The 24,355-nt window shown below is 38.3% G+C and overlaps 1 protein-coding gene across 1 annotated transcript; it reads left to right on the forward strand.

Annotated features, from left to right (window-relative positions):
• On the forward strand, positions 1-23,690 carry ATG5 (autophagy related 5). Its single transcript, XM_081904675.1, has 7 exons — positions 1-183; positions 1,394-1,521; positions 10,808-10,886; positions 12,601-12,763; positions 15,357-15,451; positions 20,201-20,318; positions 23,200-23,690. The coding sequence occupies exons 1-7, from the start codon at positions 76-78 to the stop codon at positions 23,334-23,336; spliced, it is 828 nt and encodes a 275-aa protein (XP_081760801.1). The 5' UTR covers positions 1-75; the 3' UTR covers positions 23,337-23,690.
• The last annotated feature ends 665 nt before the right edge of the window (positions 23,691-24,355 follow it).

The raw sequence follows: 24,355 nt of genomic DNA on the forward strand, positions 1-24,355 counted from the left end.
CTGTCTATTTTTATATTTTGTAGTTTTTCTGGGGGAATAATTTAGCCTACATGTGCTTCTGTACTTCTTGGAAGAATGACAGATGACAAAGATGTACTTAGAGATGTTTGGTTTGGGCGAATACCAACTTGTTTTACCCTATATCAGGATGAGATTACCGAAAGGGAAGCTGAACCTTACTATGTAAGTATTATAAACACATGTAGAACCATCATATTTTGATGTTTAGTATTCGACTATACTTGAGGAACATACTGTGTTTCATCATCTCCTTGAATAAATGGTATACTAATACTTCCCCCATTATGTAGACCTTCTTGATGCTGGAAAAAATGATAGAAAGAAAGAGGAGATAATGCTTGTTAAACAAAGAACTGTTAAGGGAACTTCTTTCAGCTTTTCCATTACAGAAAATTCTTTGTGACTGGATGAATTTCCATGCTGTTACTAACTTTGTAAAATTATTTGAATGTTTTGGAAATCTTAACATTTGAAATTTACAGCCTTACTGCCCATTAAAAAAATATTGCTTTTCCATGTGTTTGAGGAATTGAGTTTGAGTTGAGTTTGGATTTGATATCCCGCTTTATCACTACCCAAAGGAGTCTCAAAGCGGCTAACATTCTCCTTTCCCTTCCTCCCCCACAACAAACACTCTGTGAGGTGAGTGGGGCTGAGAGACTTTAGAGAAGTGTGACTAGCCCAAGGTCACCCAGCAGCTGCATGTGGAGGAGCGGGGAATCGAACCCGGTTCACCAGATTACGAGTCCACCGCTCTTAACCACTACACCACACTGGCTCTCCAATTCTAGACTAGATGCTGCTATGCCATAATCTGCTGCTGCTACATTAGATTGATTCAACTTCTGTTCCCAAGAAATAGCAGCAGCCTGAAAAAACAAGGATGAAATATTTCCCCTAAGACTTCCAGATACTCAGCAGGAAAACAAAGTCCTAAGCATCCTGTTTAGAAGAAACTTCACTCTTTAAGCACAGTGTGCTTTAATTTTCTTGAGGGTTGATTGTCACTGCAAGTAGTTTTCTCCTGTTTGGGCACAGCCCCATTTGTCCATAAGAGGAATATGTTTCTTATGCTAAAAGATCATTTCTCTATGATACCCGATATTCTCTCTGAAGCCTTATTTAAATGAAACTTGTGAAGAAGCTGTGTTTTGCGGAATATAGCTTGACCACTTTTCAAACTGCAGCCCTTAGCACACCTACTTGAATAAAAGTCCCTTTGAACTTGGTAGAACATAACTTGCATATCAACAGCCCAATACTATTTATGTTATAAGTACTACTCATGTGACTGAAAAGCAAGTAATATTTTTAATGTAACTTTTACATGTGATTCTTTTCATAAAGGTGTGCTGTGTACCTTTCCTTTCAGCTGCTTTTACCCAGAATAAGTTACCTGACACTGGTAACGGACAAAGTGAAAAAACATTTTCAGAAGGTTATGAGACAAGAAGATATTGTAGAAATATGGTTCGAATATGAAGGCACACCACTAAAATGGTGAGTTATTTAACTTTTTGAGTATTTTAGAGTATTAGCATCTATATTTCCTGACTGCATATTGTTCTTGGGAAGCCTAAGCAAATTGGAGTTGCCCTATCAAAATCTAAGATTGTGGGCAACCTTTTAAAAAAAGATATTAATTCCTCAGTGACGTCAATATACCAAATAACCTTCTGTTTTGCACAATTAGGATTAAAGTGCTTTCCCCCTTGCTTTCTCAGTGCATGCACAGAGTTCCAATTGTGAGCCATTCTGTCTCTGCAAGTACAAAAATGATGGTGATCTCTTAGTTTCAGATGTGTCCAACATGAAACATGGTCTCGGAGAATTGCATAAGCTTGAGAACTAGGGTTCTCCTTTCCATTAAATCAACTTGCAGTTTACAGGTGTAGAGCTGCTATGGCCTTGTGCAGACATAATTCGCTCACTGCTGAACTCAGGAGTGAACTATGAGGATTAAAAGCTCCATGCCACCTTTGGAGCTCACATTTCATGGGCCTGCCTTAATTGGGCTTAAGTGTTGGTATTAACAGTTGAATTGCATGCTGTGTTCCATCCTCACCCCAATTTTATTTTATATAATTTTAAAAAATAGCTTTATTGGTTTTTCTAATGGCACCCCACTTTACAGAAATCCCAGGGTATACAGTGAACATACAGCATAAGAATGCACAGCAGTCTACAATACTAAAGAGGCAACAGAATCTGTCCGCTATATGTCTGCACAGCCTGGAAAGGACTGATAATGTATTTAAGTCTGTTTGTTAGAACTGTTGCAAACAACGTATAGTTGCAAGCAATGTTCAGTGGTACCTCAGAAGTCAAATAGAATCTGTTCTGGAAGTTCGTTCAACTTCCAAAATGTTCGGAAACCAAGGCACGGCTTCTGATTGACTGCAAGAAGCTCCTGCAGTCAATTGGAAGTTGTGTAAGCTGTGTTGGACATTCGGGTTCCAAAGAACATTTGGAAACTGGAACACTCACTTCCGGGTTTGCGGCATTCGGGAGCCAAAACGTTAGACTCACAAGGCGTTCGGGATCCAAGGTACGACTGTATAGTCACTATTAACAGAAAGTTAGTTCTAGACAAGTCCATCTTCAATAGGCCCTTATTAGGTTTCAATAATACAATACAATAATTAGGGTTAAGTTAAGTGTTGCTGGAGATGTTAATTGCAAAGTCAAGGGTTCCTGCATACCTAAGATTTGAAACTGTCCTAGTTACACAAATGCTTATATAGTCATAAGCAGCTTGTTGCATCCCACCCCAATTTACATTCTTCTCAAGTAGAGATCTGTTACCCACCTTAATTACATTTGAGGCCTTCATACAGTGACATCAGTTATAAATAAGCAATATAATTTGTTGGCCCTAATTAGTATTTTTAGTTGGTGCACATAATGGGTTCCAATGTGCCCAGGCTTTTGAGTGAGTTTCGTTGTGTTACTTTTATGAATATATGAATGTTAGTTAGTGATGTCTTCTGAAATCATGACCATAAGTTTAAACATCAGAATTCTGCTAACTAAAATACAGTACTTGAAAATAATCATTGATTGGTTTCTCTTTAAAATGGACATAGCCTTAACCTTCAAGCGTGTTAATAGCTCTTGATAATTAGAATTCAAAACTTCCCCCAATAGTTCTGTGATATTTGAATTCTTTTAAGTTTGATCATACATGGTATTTACAAAGCAATGACATAGCATTCAAGCTGATGTTCTTAAATTAATATTTGTACATAAATTTGTTTTTGTATTAAAAAAGTTGGAAAATTTTAAAATTAATTATGATAGTGTTTTTAGTTGTGTCATTTTCGAGTATTTGAATCCTCGAGCAGATGTTCTGCAACTGCACACCACATGCATATTAGAGATGCCTATTTTTATTTTTGCATTAGGAACTTCCGTGGTTGAGGAAATCAAGATTAAACATCTTCCATAACAAACTGTTATTCTCAGCAACTCATGAAGGGTTTGTGGTTGCTTGACACCCTCTTTTCCTTTTGCCTCAGAGAGAAAGTTTATTACATTTTTCTTCCTCTTGGCTCAAATTCTAGTTTAGCATATCTGGCTCATAAAGTACATTCTTTAAAAGCTAAAAGACACTCTTCAGTGTTCCATTTTACATTTAATATCACGAAGTGCCTGCAAACTTACAACAATGATATGGCTTATTTATCTTTATCCTTCCTTCCCCATGTCTCAGCCACCTACATATGGCTTGAAGGCTAAAATTAAAAACCGATGGCTCAATGATCCTGTAATAGTTTTTTTATATGTCTTGTACAAAATAAAAACCATTTAACCATTTTCTCCAAAGCCCAGTTTTCAAAATAAAACACATGGTCAGTGAGAGCCATTTAGTATCTGAGAGGGTGCGGAAAGGAGGAGCAGGTTTGGCTTTGTTTGCAACAGTGTTCCTAGGCTGTGCCATTTATTCCTATGGGTAATGAATCACCCACATCAAAGAAGTGTTTCAGTTTAAAGCACTGTAGATTTAAACAGGGAAAAAAGGTAGGGAAGAATGGGACTCCATGTCACCATCTGGTGGCACAATGTTATATCACACATACAATGCATGTTGTTGTTGTTTAGTCGTTTAGTTGTGTCCGACTCTTCGTGACCCCATGGATCAGCGCACGCCAGGCACTCCTGTCTTCCACTGCCTCCCGCAGTTTGGTCAGGCTCATGTTCGTAGCTTCAAGAACACTGTCCAACCACCTCACCCTCTGTCGTCCCCTTCTCCTTGTGCCCTCCATCTTTCCCAACATCAGGGTCTTTTCCAGGGAGTCTTCTCTTCTCATGAGGTCGCCAAAGTATTGGAGCCTCAACTTCACGATCTGTCCTTCCAGTGAGCACTCAGGGCTGATTTCCTTAAGAATGGATAGATTTGATCTTCTTGCAGTCCATGGGACTCTCAAGAGTCTCCTACAGCACCATAATTCAAAAGCATTAATTCTTCGGCGATCAGCCTTCTTGATGGTCCAGCTCTCACTTCCATACATCACTACTGGAAAAACCATGGCTTTAACTATATGGACCTTTGTTGGCAAGGTGATGTCTCTGCTTTTTAAGATGCTGTCTAAGTTTGCCATCGCCTTTCTCCCAAGGAGCAGGCGTCTTTTACTCTCGTGACTGCTGTCACCATCTGTAGTGATCATGGAGCCCAAAAAAGTAAAATCTCTCACTGCCTCCATTTCTTCCCATATAAATCACTTTTTCTTTACCAGTCTAGCTGAGTCCCTAGATAAAACATATGAAATGGAGAGTGATATCCTTTCTCATTAGCTCTAAAATTAATGGTGTGATTATAGGTCTTAAGGGCTTATCTGCAATATTTAAAGCCAGGAATGTTGTTAATTGTGTTAATTTCAGTATCCCGAAGACATGGGAATTAAAATCCCAGTGTTTAAAAAAACACAAAGGTCTTGTAACATGTTTTGAAAGACTAACATATATTGTGGCATTTTTACTTTAAGCTGTACAAAATCAGTTATTCTTTGAGAAGCTGAAAGATGGTTTGCTTGGAGGTTGTTTTGCTAACTTTGATTAATGCTGTTACTTTTCTGGAATTTGAAAATATGTACAGTGAGATCCTCTAATGTATGCATGCCCACTCAATGTAATTCCTATTGAATTCAGTGTGGCTTATAGATAATTAGATACAGGATTTCAGCCAAAGTGACATGCTGCTTCCCAGGCTCTGAAAAGAGGTCTCTAACAGATTTTTTTTTTTTAACACTGTGATGAAAGAGCAACTAGTAGTAATCTTGGGTATTACAAATTTCTGTATCTAGTGGCCTCAGCAGTTTACTTAAAAGTTACTGCATAATGCTTACCTAACCAGCAGATGGTGCTAAGTAACTGCATATTGCAGCTTCACACATATCTTGGCTTGTCCTGTCCTTCCGTTCATAGATAATAAAACAAGTAAAAACTATGAACTGTTTTGCTAGCCTGCAGTCATTAAAGGGAACTTATGCAGTAAAATTAATATTTACACCAAGCTTTGGAATCAAATTCTAACCTGCATTTTGTTGCAGTTAACTGTCAGCCACCACTTTAGACATTTACTTTAACCCCTTGTAACTGGCTTGAGTGGGAGAATCATGGTTCTATTTATGGCCTATGTGTGGAGCCTGACAGTGTTTGGAAAGATTATATGAAGTTCGTACTCTTGTAATAGTCTCAAAAATCCTCTACAATCTCTATGAAACATCTGACAAAATACATGCTTACTGACAGAGTTATATTATTGCAAAGTTGTAAGTGAGTGTGAAATTTTCTCACCACTATCATATAAATATTATATTGTCTTATAATTTTGTACAACTATTTACCCTTTCTTTGCAGGGGGCATTTACTCATCATGGGCTGCTCAGACTTATGTTGTAACATTTGCTGAGATACTTGTAAGCAGAATAAAAGTTAGATGATTGAAGAGGTGAAAAAAGACTGTTACTATAGAAAGCATTTCAAATAGTATGTGGTTCATACTTTCAGAGAGCCCCTGTCCCCACTTTGAAACTACTTACTACTTTCAGTTTCTGTCAGCAACAGCCTTGAAATTTGACAAGAGCTACCAAACTGTCAGAACATGAGTTTAGACATGTGTTGGGATTTTTATCTGACCAGTTTCTGAATATATTAAGGAAAAATAAATCATCTGCAAGGGGGCCTTTTCAGAAGAATGGCCATGTTAATGTGATGCAGCAGAAGTAACCTGAGAAATAGGTCAGGTTCAGACAGTACAGTCTTACTGCATAAATGTATGCAGAATGAGAATGGTAAAACTTTCACAACAATAATCAGTGATAGCACACCACCTTGCTATTAACTTGGATTAAGAACGCTGCAAACCTGGAAGTAGGTGTTTTGGTTTGTGAACTTTGTCTTGGAAGCAGAACATGTTTCGTTTCCTGTTGAGTGTGTTCCATTTGTAAATTGAGTCCCCCGCTGCTATGGGAAAGCACACCTTGGTTTAAGAATGCTTTGGTTTAAGAATGGACTTCCGGAACATATTAAGTTCGTAAACCAAGGTATCACTGTCGTAGGAGAAAGCCATTATCTCTGCTAAGAATTGAATTTCTTGATAAGTTGTAATTCAGCAGTTTCACACTTGAGTTTTCTTTAAAGTTCCTTTGTTAAAGGTTGGCACCTTAAGGTCAATAACGGCATTCTGCTAAACTGAAATGTTCTACTAGTTTCTGGTTAATCTCTTTGCTGATGTCAGGATGCTGGAAGATAGCACATATATTGGAAGATGAATGGGTGAATGACACCTTGGTGTTGTGGCTGATATTATTAGGTCCTGAAATACTGTTGTTTGAGTGGATATGGGAAGAGATTCAGTATCTGGGTTTGTTACAGAGTATGGTCTGTTAGGGTTTCCTGGAGTTCCTTATGAAGAGCTGTTTAGGGTAGGGGCTGTCTGTAAGAAAGTAGTGGCCTACCATTCAAGGCTTTGAGAAGAAAGCACTATTGCCCAGCATGAGCAATACATTTGATACATTGGAGTGATTTCAACTAGGAGCTGGAAGTGGTGACAAGTGGTTTGTCAGTTTCTCTTCTACATCTGTCCTATAGTAGAAGATTCCTGGATGCTGGTCTAGACCTGATCTGTGTATTCATTTCTTTGGGTGTTCAGTTCTTTGAGTGTTGATACTGTAGCCTAAAAATCCTTAAGCAGGTCAGTATAGAAACAGCTGAATCACAGGGACCTGGCTATAAATAGTGGATTTTGTAATGTGTTCTATCTGAAAGCAAAATGCATGTAGATATGTGTTGATACGGTGGTGCTTACATTTTACCATGTAGTGCACAGTAGTGTTCAGAAAGTGAATGTACTGTATGGATTGTTCTAGGCTCAGGTGAAGGTGTGGTGAAAGTTGTTGATCTGAAGACTGACTAATTTAGAAAGAGACCTGTTTCAACAAGGCCTTAAAATTAGAGGGATTATTAATTTGTGTATGTAGAGGATTCTAGCTTTTGCTAAAAATGTATGTCTATTTGTCTTCTATAAATCTGTATTTATAAATCCAGCATTACCACCTGCATAATTGAAAACTTGTAAGGGGATTTGCTGGGATTTGAGTGGTAGCAATATTTTCAGAAGATTAGGAGTAAGGAAATGAAGAGCACAAATGAGAAGAACTCTAGGTAGTGGTTTTTATCAGCCTACTGCTGATCTATTTTTCTCTTACATTGGCTCATGGAAGACTGAGTCCAATAAGACAGAAACAACCAAATCAGTACTGCTTGTGTTTTACCAAAAATCAGCAGAGCAGATTTTGTGCAGTGATTTCTGACTAAATGATGCTGAAAAGCTAATGGTGTGTTTGTTTCCACCATGGCTGGAGTAGTATTACTCTGTTTTCCTATCTATTCATAGCTGATTCAGCATTACAGCACTCATCTGTATCTGGTGGCAATTTAATAGTGAAATATAAATATATTCCATTTACCTGATTATAATAGCTGAGAGAGCTTGATGCTCCTGCTTCGAAAGTCCTGAAGTTTTATTGAGTAGTAAAATATGTTAATCTAGCTGCTCACTACAGTGGAAACCATTTCTATAAAATATATACATTGGCATTGCTACAGAAATGGAAGAAATGCTCACACAAGCCAAGTAGCATAAGGGGACTTGCAAGATGGCTCAGCCAGTGGTGCAGCCATAACTGCTACTTAGTCACAGGCCCCACTGTGGTATATAGACAGTTCTCTGCTACGGGAGAGTTGTTATGACATAGCCTAGATGGAGCTACATTAGAGGCTGCCATGGCTGTTGCTTCCACTGATTTTTCTTGCACCCCTGTCCAGCGAGATTTCTTTTCACTGGCAAAGGGTGTGATCCTTATTGTGATGGAAACTAGCTGCATTTGTCTAAAACCTCAACGGAGAACTGGTTATTTCTGAGGTGGAGGAGCATCCATGTGCACACACTTGCATATATAATTCCCTTTGTGAAATGGAGTCATGTGGACACCTTCAAATCCTCTCTTATCTCACACATCCCCCTTTTATCTTGCTGAATAGATGCTGTTAGTAAATTTAAATGTCTGTTATTCCAACAGATTGTGTTAGGAAAGCAGGGGTGATCATTCAGTGATTCCAAAGTATTTAATTTGTGTTTCCTGTAAGCATGATGTCATAATTAACTCTGATTGCTTTGTTCCTGTGTCATTCCCACGTCAGCTAGCCAATAGGGAGTGGTTCATGCTCAAGGCTGGTTGGTCTTTCATTCCAGTTAAAACAGGTATTTGTCTATTAAGAGGATCTGAAATGGTATTTAGATGATGTAGAGTTCTTTGCATGCCAGAGATACAAGCACAACTTCTTTTGCAGTGCTAGAATACTTAAGAAGTTATAGGCTGATGTTTCCCTTCTTTGTTCTTGGTGAGGCAAGATATGCCTGATGACTTTTTTATTATTATGAAAGATGGAATGAATTTAGGACAAGGATCTTAGTGCTCACCTGGCTAGAACCAGATGTGTAAGAAGTTTCATGTTTATTGTCTTATTTATGAACATTTTTCCTTCCTGGTTTCTGAGTTTTGTACCAGGTAAACTTCTTATAAGTTTGTGCCTGGGGATTAATTTCCACTCACCCTACATATGCCACTGCTTGGACCATACAGGTTAGAATCATTCCTAAAGATGAAGGTTCATTAACTAAGAGTTTTTGACATAGTATAACAAGGAGTTATTGACTCCTTAAGAAAAAATTCTTTAAAGTTTTTCTGTGACCTATTTAATGATGGTGTATTGTGGGGGTAGCCTCCAAGTGTTGTTTTTCTAAAGGTCTGAACAGTTGCTAGATGCTACACCTATATTCAGCTGAAGCCTCTTTTAAGCAGCTGCCTGCTCCACATGCCGGCAGGAAGCATAGCAGCAACAGGAGGATTACCATGTTTCTTCTCCCTTTGTCCCATTTTCAAAAAGTTCTTCCAGCAGTTGCCTATTCCACAATGACTGGTAGGCAGCAAAACAAGTAACAGGCAATTCTTGCTATTATTCCCCAGCCAACATTTTTTTAAAAAAGTCACTCAAGTATTTGCCTGTTCCAAATTGCTCAGTCAGCAAAAGAAACAAGCAGAGCAGGAAACGGGTGGATCCTTCACATCTTCCCCTAATTGCATTTCCATACTAGAAAAGACTGGACCTGTTGAATTTTTGCCTGTCATACAGCTGTTAAAGATACAAGAACTTTCAATGCTACTCCTAACCCAAAGCCTAGGTTGTCATCCTGTACCCAGCTGTAGGAGTAACCCTGTTAAATTCATACAGTCTTCTAAGTAGACTTGTATATGTGTTTGGTCTTTAGCAGGAGATACGGCTAAGCCTCTTTGCAAAGCCTTCACATTTGCTTTTTTTGGGGGGGGGAGGGGAATCTTTAACACACACACACACACACACACACATTTATTGTGTCATAGTATTTGCAGAAAATAGCTATCTGATTTCAGAAGACCCCACCATAGGAAAAAATGCATCCTGGTTGTTAGAAGGATAGGAAGGGCAAGCTACAGAGATTGAGACAGAAGCAGGTAAACTGCACTAAAAGGATAGGGAAAACAGCAGCTCTTTAGGACTGCAGGGATTCCTACTACCTAGTGACCAAAAAAACTCACTTTTCAGTCACAGCTCTTGACTTCACTAGTTTGCTGAAAACACTTTACAGGTGGGAGCAGCCAGGCTGGCTCATTTCACGGAAATTGTTTAGAAGGGTGCATGTACATTTTGCCAAGGTGTTATTCCCAGAAGGGCTTAAAGACTTACCTTAAAAAAAATAAAATGCCGTCTCAGAGTCTTGAACTGCTGAGCTATCCAGTGAAGGCCTTCATATGTGTTGGGTTGGCAAACACCCGCTCCAAAGAAAGTTATGCCACACTATCTTTTGCAGCACGACTGTATGTAGGACTGATTCACAGCATATTTTTTATTCTGCATCAAATTTTCAGGTAATGCTCTATTCACTTAAGAGTGCTTTTTGTCAGATAGACAGACTATAAAATTATATAACACGTAACCAGCATGTATTTTTCTTAAACTTTGCTATAGTACTATTGCTATTGTCATGCACAATGGCTTCAACAAAGTTCTGTGATGAATGTAAAGAGGTTTGCTGAGAAATGGCTTTTGTATTTAACAGGCTTCTTCTGAAGGTTTGGGGGAAATGCTTGCTTTTTAATTTTTTATAGAAACAATATTTTTTAATGCAAATTTTCAAGTATGAAATGGTCATTTATTTGGTTTTAATGTTTTCTTCTGTTACTAGGCATTATCCTATTGGTTTGCTTTTTGACCTTCATGCTTCAAATACAGCCCTCCCATGGAACATAACAGTACATTTTAAGGTATGTTTATGGTGCATCTTTTGAATTGTTCAACATTTCAAAAGCAGAGGCAGCTCATGTAATCATAATTTCTTATATGCTTGAGTGAAGGGGAAAGGGAAAGCACTAGCAGACAGCAAGTGAGGATTGCTGGTTTTGCACCTGCTTTCTGTCGCTGACATTTGTCTTTTAGGTGATTGCATTCTTACTCTGCCAATTTTTACTGTATTTTAATCCTGCCTGTTTGAGGGTTTGTTTTATGTTGACTTGGTTTAATGCTCTACAGCAGTGGTTCCCCATTAGCTAAGTACTGTGGGGGCCCTGTTTTTCAAAAGCCAAGCCATGGACCCCCTACTTTTGAAAATTTTGATATCTCTCTGGTCATTTTTGTTATGTGAATGGTGCCACAGACTCCCTAGGTGGGTTATCTGGTCCCCCTGGCGTCCATGGACCACCAATTGGGAGCCACAGCTATACAGTTCTAAATGTAAAGATCAAATTGTTGTAAACCACCTTGAGGACCGTTTTTATGGCAAAAAGGTGGTATATAAATGTATACAAGTTTGCCTGTCAAGAATTGCCTACCACTTTGTCCCTATTTTCTTTCACATTTTGGCTTGTATCCATACCTGCTCTTCCATATACAAAAGGCCTCTTTCCATTTGTGGTTAGGGACTGCAATCTGGTAGAGGCCCCCACTACAGGAAGGCTTTTGCCACTTCCCCCTACATCTCACCCTACACCCAGCATTACCTCCAACAGCATTCTGGAATGGCACAGCTGCTGGAACTCTGGATCCAACCCCATGAATTTAGTTTAGCTTCACTGAAATGCAGAATGGGTTCTAATCTGGAAGCCTTTCAAGCAGCCTGTCACATGCTGACCATTGTGTCTGCATAGAACAAGCAAGCCAGAGCCATGATCCACAGTAGCTCACTTTGGCTTTCTGGCTGGGGGGACGGGACCTATATGTATCAGAACACTTGACTTTTATTTCTTTATAAATGCCTTCTGTATAAGATACCAGGTAGGTCTCGGAGTACAGTTTCTGAGCTATGTGGAGAATTTCTACTAAAGGCTAAAACCAAAATAATTCTATTCTACTAATTCAAAAGCTAGTCTATGTCTGCCTGCCTTGTCTGAGGAAGGTGAAAGGAGAACTATATTGACATCTGCTTGATGTTATTACACAGGGTGCAGAATGGAGAAGAGAAATCTAGTAAAGCTATTGCTTTCCTTTAACTATACAGTGGTACCTCGGGTTACCTCCTCACACTTATTAGTATTGTCTGAAAATGAGCTTTCCCATTCACCATTAGACACGTGTACAGTGGTACCTTGGGTTACATACGCTTCAGGTTACAGACTCCGCTAACCCAGAAATAGAGCTTCAGGTTAAGAACTTTGCTTCAGGATGAGAACAGAAATCACGCTCTGGCGGTGCAGCGGCAGCGGGAGGCCCCATTAGCTAAAGTGGTGCTTCAGGTTAAGAACAGTTTCAGGTTAAGAACGGACCTCCGGAACGAATTAAGTACTTAACCTGAGGTACCACTGTATTAGGAGTTGGAGCATCATACATTTCCTAGTTTAAAGCAGCTTTAGTTGCACAGTTAAAGTTCTCTTGGGAACCCTTGGGAATTATTCACCATGGTTTGTCTTGGTTGTTGCTCTAAAATAAAAGTTGAGTTGATAAACTGCTCGCCTTTGGATGATCATAATTTTGTACTTCTTTTAGAACTTTCCAGAAAAAGATCTTTTACACTGTCCCTCAAAGGATGCAATTGAAGCCCACTTCATGGCTTGTATTAAAGAAGCAGATGCCTTGAAACATAAGAGTCAAGTTATCAATGAGATGCAAAAAAAGGATCATAAGCAACTTTGGATGGGATTACAGAATGGTAAGAAACAATTTTGAAGTGAAGCAATTAAGTCTTTGGCTCAGCTTGCATACAACTCACTATGATTTATTGTTGTATGCTTGAGTTGAAATAATGTGGCATGGAGAAATATTTCTCTTAACATTTAGTTTCATTTTCACAGAATCTTGATTTGTTAGAAGCCAGGGATCATTCTTTTATCACAAACTGATTAGTTAAAACAGGCCACTTGAATAAGTCATGGTTTGAATTTGGCTTGTTCTAAAGCAGACGGAGTTGTATGCCAAGCGTGAATCTGTAAAAGTGCAACTAAAGAGGAAAGGTCCTTTTCCCAATTGCATGGGAAAAGAGGAGAGGAGGATGTAGCATGAGAGCCCAAAGGTTTTCTGAAACTCATTCCAGCTCATGCATGTAGCAGTAAACCATGCTTTGTCACTGTGTGCAAGTGCAGTATTTATTTTAGCACACTGAGTTCAATGATTTTTTAAATGATAGCTTGTCATTTTTCTTTTTTGAGTGGCTAATGATAAATGCTTATCTTAAGATAATTTTAGCTGAATGTGAATCATAACTGATACTTAAAATGTCAAGTGTTTAAAAAATGAGGTGTGGATATAGCTAGTGTTATACAACTAAGAAGCTTTACCTTTTGGATCTGCTTAGAGTTTAGTTGATGGTTGTATGACTAAATGATATTTTCTAGCCCTTTTGTTTTAAGTACAGTGGTACCTCGGGTTATAGACGCTTCAGGTTACAGATGCTTCAGGTTACAGACTCCTCTAACCCAGAAATAGTACCTCGGGTTAAGAACTTTGCTTAAGGATGAGAACAGAAATCACACAGTGGTGGCACGGCGGCAGCGGGAGGCCCCATTATCTAAAGTGGTGCTTCAGGTTAAGAACAGTTTCAGGTTAAGAACAGACTTCCAGAACGAATTAAGTTCTTAACCCGAGGTACCACTGTATTAGTGCTGTATGTTATTTAAATACTATCTAACCTTCTTCTTGTTATTGGATGTTGACACAGTTTCTTTTTGTTCAAGTGTTCAGATGTGTGATCTGTTTCATAGAGGGTGGTAAAAGAAAATTGTAAACTTTCCATCACAGCAGTAGCCACATATGGCAATCTAGATGTGAGAAGTTAACGTCCCTCATTTGATCCTGTTGATTAGGAACCCATGCAGGCAGTCTTGAGGAAGGGTTTTTGGAGTACATAATAATAGCTTTGCAGAAGACTAAAAAAATCACATAGGATTGGGCTTTATCATGGAAAGTATTCAAAGCATTTAAAGGCAGAAAAATAGAAATCGGAACTTTTAAAGTTTTGTTTCTGTTCTTTAATCAGTTTATCAAAGATTCTCTTCACTTACACTTCTACTTCAAATCTTAAGATTATTTTGGCTTGTTTGGGACAACACTGTGGTTGTTCCAATATAAGAGGTTGCTTAGAAATGTTGGTTGTACAGGTTTCACTGTGTGTCATTGGAAACTGCACCTGTGGAACCCAACAGATAATGTTTTGAAAGCTTTCAAATACTAATTTTATATTTCAGGCCTTAGTAAAAGAGAAATAAGAAAAACTTATGAAACCAAGAGAACTTTTTAAAATACATGCTGTATCTTTCAGTATTGCTTTCATTATGGCTTTCATTATTGATGGGATGATTTTAAACCTCTTTCTGAAACAAAATTCATGACCACAAAAAGAAAAGAGAGTAGCAGTTGTGATAACTGCCTCATAGTTAATGATACATCTGCAAGTTGCTTTTTCTATGAAACATGCATTTGTCGTCCTGCCCATAACAACTTTGGGTTTAACTTATAGTTGATTTAATAGTTTGATTCAATAAAGCTTCTGCAAGTATCATTCAATACAGTGCCAAATGCTACTGTTCAAATGGGGTGGGGTGGGATGTCAGAGCACCATGTGGGCTGACAGTTTGAATCCAGGACTGTGGCCATGGCAGAAGCAGGACCCTCTTGAAGCCCCTCCATTGTAGGCTCAGGTTGTATATATGTGTAAATAATTTGTTTATCCTAAAGGCCCCACAGTCTCCAGTGTGCCTCATTTCCAAAGGAAACACAAGCCCTGTATATGTCCCTGGACCTTGTACCGCTTGAGATTGAGGTAGCATGTAACATTAGAATCACAGAATCACAGGTTTATAGAGTTGGAAAGGGAGCACAGGGGTCATCTAGTCCAAGTCCCTGCAATTCTGAAATCTTTCACCCAACGTGGGACTTGAACCCACAACCCTGAGATTAAGAGTCTCATGCTCTACTGATTGAGCTATCCCTCAGGGCTCAGTTCAGCTTGTAAATGAAGAAGCATATAAGAAAAATGCACAAGTGTAAAAACACGTCCAGGAATCGCTCAAGAGAAATGGCAATTTTTGTTGAAGCCGCAAAATGTCCAGGAAAACACAGACATATGACAAGTAGGGGGATTTTTTTTTTTAAATCACTTTGGGGAGAATGGCAACCCTAGTGTTTGGATACTTCCATTTTATTTCTTTTCTGTAGGCAACTTGCAACAGTACAAAATAAATAGAAATTTTCTTATGCCCTATTCTATAAAAACATCGCATAAGTATATTGTTTTCATTTTTTCCCAGACAAATTTGATCAATTTTGGGCTATAAACCGAAAACTCATGGAGTACCCTCCAGAAGATAGTGGATTTCGCTACATCCCATTTAGAATATATCAGGTAAAGGATAAGTTTTTAAAAAATCATTTTTCACATACATGTTGCATAGTCTTTTCTATTTTGGAAAAGCTGACCAGTTCTTATATTTGTTGAGACCTTTTGCTGTGGGAAGAAGGAAGAGGCAAACATGAATAAATGGTATTAAACAGGGCATAACTTTTGTTTAAGGATCTGCCATGCATGCTTTTCTGTTCAGACCATTTGAAGGTGTGGGTAACTCTAACCCCTACCTTTGAACTGTTCAGGCAGACTGACATAGATGCCAGTTGTGATTTGACCCTGGTACCCTAGCTTAAACCCGGGTTATACCTGGTCAGAGGTAGCCCATTCCCATTGGAGGGGAAGGCAGGTGTAAAGTGGCTACTCCATTGCCCCAGTTAGATGTTACAGCTGTTGCATCCTGCTATCACCATTGCCTCACCTGATGAGGTATCATGTCAGCACTCTTCTCTTGTGCAGCTAGCCTGCCTGATCTGTCTGAGTAGACATCTGGCTTTTATGTGCCTTGTTCCACATCTCAGTCACACAAGACTCTGGGCATACATAGCCCTGTGTTATACCTGTTGCTTTCTTGCAATCAGCAATCTTCCCTTACCCTTTGCCACAGTGGTGAGAAGTGTTGTTATAACAACTTCAGGATTTAGTTCAAATTAGGTAATTTTATTGTGTTTCTTTCCTCCTGTTTCGGAAAGTTATAGAACACTAGCAGGAATAGTGTTTGTTTGGGGAATGCAATGTAATAAGCTTAATACCAATAACAATCTAATATTGACCTCCCCTCTGTTCCCAAATTAATCCAGCTTCTGCAGCACTATTAAGTTTAATAGGACTCCTGATCCTCTGAAGAGACTTTTTTTTCAGAGTGGCGGCAAGTGATCACAGGAGGAGGAGGGGACAGGAAACTTTCCTTCTATGGGCTTCCTTATGTTAACTTGTCTTACAACCCAGACCATGGTCTCCAGCAACCACAGTTTTAAAAGTTGGATTCCATTTACAGTCGTTAAGTACCCTGGGTCCCTACTTTACCATGTCTGTTCTAAGTTTTCCAAGTTTTGTCTGTGTGATCACTCTGCTGTCATTGGTTCTACCAGCATATGATACCAAAGAAGCTAATGGCTGTAGCTGCCTAATGTAATTGTACTTTAACCAACTTAATTTTTCCTATGCTGATTAATACTTTTCCATTCAAGAAGGAAGAAAAGCCAGAACTATGTTCATACACCTCATTTTAGCTGCCTGCATAAGCTTTGCTATGCCATGCCAAGGCAGTTGCAGTTTTCTATAAACACTGCAACCATTGTAATTTGTGTTAGTTATTGAAGGAATACAAGAAATTTGAACAAACTGCAAGTAAAATTAAGGTTTTTTGGGTGGCATCTTGAAGAAGGTGGGTAGGAGATTCGTAAGCAGACTGTGTGGGATACTCAGTCTAAACATTTGCCATAATTTATCCACAATTCTTGAAATAATGCTGCTCTTAATCATGTAGGAGATCAGAAAGTTACATTTACTCCTTACAGCATATCCTGCCAAATGAAAGGATATGAGGAAGACATGGGTTGTTGCCCACATATGATTAGGAAAATTGTCCCTAAACTATTTGTGACCAAAATCTTTTCAGCATTATATTGTCTAGACAAAATTGTAATAAACATTACTGTATAAAAATAAATAAGTCCTAACTTCATTCCAGATGTGTGTGTAATTCTAATGGCTGCCCTTAATTCAACCACAGTCTTTGAGACATTCATATTATTTAGGTTAAGTATCACTGACATTACTTTGATACTGTTGTAGACATAATGATAACATTTTAGGAAATAACAGACCATGACAACTAAAGGTTTCCGCTATGGGTGTGCTACGTGTATAGTTGTTTCAAATTCCTTAAGAACTATATAATTATTAGCTTTCAGCAAATCGTACTTTAAAGTGTGTGTGTTGTATGCAATTTAGTATTTGCAGATGACATGAAATCTGATTATTTCCAATTGTTGGCAAATATTATAGCTGAAATAGTTGAAAATATAAGCACATTGCTAAGCTGAAGGGTTCAGTGCCACAAGATGGGTCAATAGCCACCAATTTAGTGATGTTAAAAGGTGTTTGGACAAATTTATAGATGATAAAAGTCTATCACTGGCTATATTCTACCTCCAGGAATCTTCTAAATGCCTCAGCTGGACAGTGAGCACTCAGAGTGCTGGATACAGTAGAAAAGGGATTAGGGGAGGTGAAAGACACAGTATAGTTACAATATATATGTGTTTTCAGATATGACTTGGTATGAGCCCATGTGTATGTAAATATTCTTTACCTGGATTTCTGGGAGTAGTGTTCTTTTTTGAGGGGCAGGGGTTGCATTAAGCTGTGAAGGTTTTGTTATTTGGGATTAGTTGTAGTAATGGGCCTCTGTGGCAAGTGATTGTGTCTTGTATTTCAAATTGTAGCAATAAAGATTATGGAGTAATGTCTTACAGAAACGTATATTGACAAAACTGCTTATAACATCTCAGTTGAGCAGCCAGCCTCTAGCAGTCATTGCAACTGTGGAAAATGTTTGAATAATTTAAACAAAACAAAGCAAAACACCCTTACCCCCTCCCAATCAACTTTGATAGGCTCTTTTTGGAGTTGGAGAGATGATGAGGCAACACATTTGGTGTGGGATGTCATGGTTCCACTTCATCGCCTCAGTCATTTTCACCATAGTGCTGACATTGCTACAGTGGTGGCATGATTGGTGTGAGAAGATGGAAGTACCTTCCTTCTTGCTGCCCTCTATCATCTCCACAATGAGTTGTCGGGGTATATCAATCTCATCCTCACCACTGTGACAGTGGGCTTGATGCCCTTCAGCGTGCGAGAGAGAAGAAAGACACCCACACACATATATACACACCTCTATTTGATGTCATGAACTTAAGCATGCGAAGCAGGTACTGACTGCAGGAATTCACGGTATGAATGGGTAGAACATTTATTAACATAACAAAAAAATTAATTTCTCTTTTAATTTAAAATAAACTTTTTGGGATTATTATTTTTTGGTTAAATTATGAAATACTTCTGTTAAATTTATTCTTTAGAGTCTTTTTTTGGGGGGGGGGTTGCATGCTGATATATCCAAAGAAGGACTACAGTTCTTATACTGTTAAGCTGTTGACATATGGAAATCATAATATGGTTACAGTGTGGGTTCAACATGTAAAGTAATTTGCAGTGGTTTAAATACAATTAGAGAACCCATTCTTTTATGTAGATGTAAAGACTAGTAAGTCTGTTGGCTTTCTTGAATTATAATTTGTGGGTTGTGTTTTTTATGTTATGATTACATCCTGTATAAACTGCTGGCTTAACTGGATTTTAAACAATGTATGTAAGCCAATGTCCTTACCAAGAAGACTTGGTGATATTTAGTCGAAGATACCTGTGAACAAAGCTACAGTTGAAATCACACAGGTTAAATGCACAGAAAGCATAGAGTTCAACAGAAAGAGATTTTAAGTGCCCTGCCTTGCTTACCAGCATAGCTGTCAACGTTTCCCCTTTTTAAAGAGAAATTCCCTTATTCCGAATAGGATTCCTCGCAAGAAAAGGGAAAAGTTGACAGCTATGGCTTACCAGGCTCTGGGAGGCTCTCAGGAGACCACAGATACCATCCTGCAAAATTTCGTCCCAGAGCACAGTAAGCAAGGCCGAGCGCTTAAATGTGGTTTGCTTGTTTGGGAGGTGAGACCAATTTGGCGCATCAGCTCTGGAAGGTAAGATTGCTCACATGGGAGCTGTTCCAAGGGGATGGATTGACTACACCTTTTTTGCATATACACACCATCCCCTTAATGTAACACCTGTTCAAGTTGCGAGTGACCTATATTTTATAATTATGCATATTAGTTTAAGATCACTCTGCCGTGTTTAACTACTACATCTCTCCCAGTTTTTAATTCTAGCTGAGACATAAGTACAAAGTAGGTAAAATTCAATTCACAATGAATTTATTGCCCCACCTCACACATGAAGTTTGATGTGGTACATGGCTCACCCAGATGTAATGCTAAACCATAGAAATGTCTTATGAGAATGAGCCACAGGTGGGCCTTATGATTGCTCCCTCCTCTGGGATCACTACAAAGAGAAGGTTAGAACCTTTAACTTCTGTTCCTGATTAATTCCCAGTAGCTGTGTTATCAAACCCAGCAAACTGTAGTTTAAGAAGCTGGCTTGTTTCTACAAAACTGTAGTTGATACTAACCATAGTTTAGGGTTTGGACATAATGCTGAACTGTGATTAGTTGGAAATGGAGGCTTCCAGTCTACTTACAGCTTTGCTGGTGGGGCCAGAGTGCAAGCCTGAGGTTACCCTATGCTCATCCTTTTAATGTTAAAGCAAGGTTTAGCATTGCTTGAGAACCATTCCATAGACTTATATACAGCAGTTACTCTTTGCAAACTAGAGTAAACTTAAGAGTAGATGACACCTTTCCTCTGATCACCACCTTCATCTTTCTTTCCTATTGCCCAGTCCAACATATATCAGCATTAAAATGTCAACTACTACTACTGTCAGTAAAATTCCTGTGTATAAAGTATCAAAGAAAGTCATATAAATTGAGTTTTAGAGATTCTTGTAACCTGCAGAGCCAATTTGTTTGCAGTATTTCACAGTGAGCCTATTTTATCCATTATACTGACGTAAGATAGTTACATATAGATGCTTATTTGTTACTTTTTTACTGTTACTGCTAGACCACAACTGAGCGACCTTTTATACAGAAGTTGTTTCGTCCTGTCGCTGTAGATGGACAGTTTCATACACTGGGAGATCTCCTAAAAGAAGTTTGTCCTGCTGCAATTAATCCTGAAGGTATTAACTGAAAATATGATAACGCTTGTACTTTGTAGGCTCCAGGGAAAATGATTTTTGATCAGCTGCTATTTGATCAGCTGGATTGCTGTGTAGTAAAATCAATTACAGTCCTTTTTAAACATACTTTACTAGCAGAGTTAAAGTTGTCTCAGTCTTGAAATATAACTGAGATACAAAAGTTAATTGAAAGACAATTATACTGAAAATATTCTACAAAATGTAGATGTAGCAAACCATGCATTTTTGAATCTGCAATAGTGCACCACGTGTGAGAAAAAGAGTAGGGTTGCTTGAACTTAATCCTAGGCATGTTGGGCAGTACTGAGTATCTTGGCTGGGCAACCCTTAATTGTTATAGATTTGGGTTAATTTAGAATTAAGTTTGAACATTTTGAAAATTAGGACAATAGGTTAGCACTATCAGTGGTTACTAAAATGATGCAGTCTAAGATTTGCATGCTAAGTATATCTAGTGTCTGGTTTTAAAGAAAGGTGCATCAGAAAACCTATTTTTCAAGAATATACTTACTCTGATAAATCTGCCCACTACTAGTGACAGTGGCAGACCTCAGTAATACTCTCTCTTTGGACCTATCATTTACCAGTTGGGCAATTTCTTGGATCAGATAATAGATATCTGCAGAGTGTCATACAGTGTGAAGCACTTCTAGATGGTGATGTTGGCTTCATTTCCACCTACCCACTCTTCATATTGTCAGAATAGGACACTGCATGGGTATGATGCCATCATTTCAGTCTGAAATGTATTCTGTAGCAATGTTACTGTGTACATATTGCCACTATTTCTCTCTATCAGAATATTCCCTGTGCCTTGGGCTCACAACTTAAATCATTTTATTCTGCCTAAATTCATTAAATATTTAAGTAAGCCAGGCATACATTGTAGGCGCTATGATTTTATTCATTTCTCACAGATAGAAGCCCGGAAGAAGTTTAAAGTATTAAGCTTTGTATTTTTCTTACAAACAGCACTCCCCTTCTGTTTGTGATCATGGGATAAAAGCTCTCTAAGCTTGTATATGTACTTTTTTACTGCTACATCATGTAGTGTGCTCTTAAGATTGAGATCTCATTCCCCAGGAAGCATTTTCTGCCTAAGATTAATTGCCCTTTTAAAGTCAGTGTTTGATGGATTCCTTTTGGCTGGCTATATCCTGACTCAGTTTAACCCTCTTTGACCTGACCCCACCGACTATTACCACAGTGTCTGAGGCAGAAATCCTTCAGCATGATGTATGCAGTGCAAACCCCAGGCATGTGGTTCTTCACAGCTTGGATTCAATTAGCTGGATTTTTACTGATACATAGAAGTAAAAAGTGTGCTGTTAGAGCTATTCATGTTTTCATAATTTTGGGGGGACAGCGGCTAGGAGGGGGAACAGCAACACTCCTTTCTGTTAGTGGGTGGCTCTACTGGATCCAAGGCCCTTCCATGATCACAAAGGAGCCAGTTGGATTGTACCCTATACTTACACACATCCAACCATTCCAACTAGTGGACTCTCCCCACTAGGATTTCCACCTTTGTTTCTGTCTTAAGATGTTCCACTCAGGCCTATTCTAATTGCTTTTGCTAGTGGAGGTATGTAATGTAAAGAACAGGGCTTGCTCGGTGGTGGTGCCCCAACTTTTGAAAGCCCTCACTAAAGCGGTATACCCAGTGTCTTTTCAGCGCTAGGTTAAGACATTTTTATTTACCAACGTATTTTAATTTGAATAATTGCTCATTCTTCTAATTATCTCACAGTGTACTTTGTAATTTTTAATTCTTTTATTTGTTATTTGTTCTGTATTATTATAAGTTTGTTTGTTGGTTGGTTTATACCCCACCTTTTTCCCTGTCAGGGACTCAAGGTGGCCTACCAATTAAATAGAAACAGCTAAAAACATAGGAGTTGCATCATTTAAGAACAATTAAACAGTCATAAAATTAAAACTATATATACATATTTAAAATTATTAAAAATATACAGAGTACTACAATAAAAAGAGCATGGCACCAGCCCTTTCATTAAAATCAGTCAGTTCCCAAAAGTGCTGGAATAAGAAGGCATTCAGCTGCCAGCAGAAGGACAACAAGGAGGGAGCCAGTTCAAACTTCTCTAAGGAGGGAGTTTGGGAGCAGCTACCAAGAAGTGCATTGTATTAGGTTTTAATTATTTTATTATCTACCTGGAATCTTTTAAAATGAAGGCCTATATAGAAATGTTTAAAATAATCCCCTCCCACTGTGCCTTGTGAATTATTATTATTTAATTGTGATTATTGTGCACTTACTTTGTAGTTCCACTCAAACCTAAGTAAACATTCATTTCACTATATGTACTTTGAGTAACACTTAGTTGAATACATGCAGTAGGTTGTATCCAATGGTTCCTGTGCATGAATGGAGAGACTCTTGTTTGCACAGTGGGGCTTCCTTTCCCCCCTGCTGTGTAGCCCCCACCCCCAGCAGATTTTGGAGGTGGAGAGTGAAGGCAGCAAGGTGAGGAGAAGAAAAGTCCTGGTGAGAGAGCAGAAGCTTGCTCATATGACATGATTTCATTCAATTTACATGGTGGGGAAAACAGTAAATCTATTTGATAGCCTTATTAAAATCATAACTGTTGCAAAAAAAAGACAATGGTGCATGAATCATTTTATGATTCATATAGGAGGATATTTCATTTTTTTAGAATTAACTTTTCATTTATCATGAGGGATCATTCAGTTAAATATGAAGTATTAAGATGATTATCAAAACTACAAATCACGGATTCTGCAGAATTTCACTATGTAATGAAACCAAATGTACTTTGCTTCAACCATGTGTTTGCCTGTGAGTGTCTGATAAGTGATCTGTCTGTTTCAAAATTAGATGGTGAAAAGAAGAACCAAGTGGTGATTCATGGCATAGAACCGATGTTGGAAACGCCAGTACAATGGCTAAGTGAACATATGAGTTATCCTGATAATTTTCTTCACATCAGTGTTATCCCACAGCCTGCAGATTGAAGTGTCAACTGGTATGCATGAGGATCAGCCTTTGATTGGAGCAACAAAGTCAACTTCAAGTTGTGTCAGGCTTGATGAGGGTGACATGACCAAAAACTTTTGCTGCTGCAAGCCAAACAGGAAGAAAGATCCATCATGTGATAAGAGGAATTGGACAGGCTATATTTTGCATCACCCGTGTTTTCTCCACTGCTGTCATTTAACTTCAGCTGTGACATGAGAAACTTTATAAGGCTGCTGTAAGACTTCTGTTTTCTCGTTAAAAAATTGAAGCTGAAAGCATGGGGAATAAGTGGAAATAAGTGCCACTTTGTATTTCTTAATAATAAATAAACAGGGGTATTTTCTAATGTTGCAATGGCTTGTCTTTACAGTGAAAACACTGTTTTATTATAGAGAAGTATGCAAACAGTTGTATAAATAATCACTTGCAGGAACCCATTATAAAAAGATGAAACTAAGCTAAACTCCTTACTTTGGAGTAATGTCTCTTAAATTTTATACTAGGAAATTGATTTTTTAAAATAATCATCACAGTATGTTTTGTATTTCACAAATTATATTCTGATCATATTACTTGAAATGAAGTCTTGGTGACTGCAGTATATGACTAAGTTTCAAGTAATATATGATTGGACTCTGTTGCATAATTTATATGGAGATGGCCACTGAATATACTGAAATGTATGCCTTATTCAAGCAAGTCCTAAGTCAGAAAATAGTATAAGAAAGCTTTATTAGAATATATTCTTAAAAAGACAAACAAATATATTGACTCTTGTGAACAGCAGCATGCTCCATGTGAAGATCTCCCTCATGCCAGATTATCTGCACAGATTGGAGGATTTAGGGGGATGGGTCTTAAATTTTGTCTCAAGCTCCCAAAGAATGATTGAAGCAAAACCTCAACTGTTGGAAGCAGTGTTGTGCCACTTCCTAGCACTACATTTCTGCTTTGTGGCAGCTCCAGCAAAGTAGTTCTGTGAAATTGTCATAAAACAAGAGGAAATGATGCTGTG

Source organism: Podarcis melisellensis (genome assembly GCF_964234715.1).
Source record: "Podarcis melisellensis genome assembly, chromosome: 3".
In the NCBI taxonomy this organism is placed as follows: Eukaryota; Metazoa; Chordata; class Lepidosauria; order Squamata; family Lacertidae; genus Podarcis; species Podarcis melisellensis.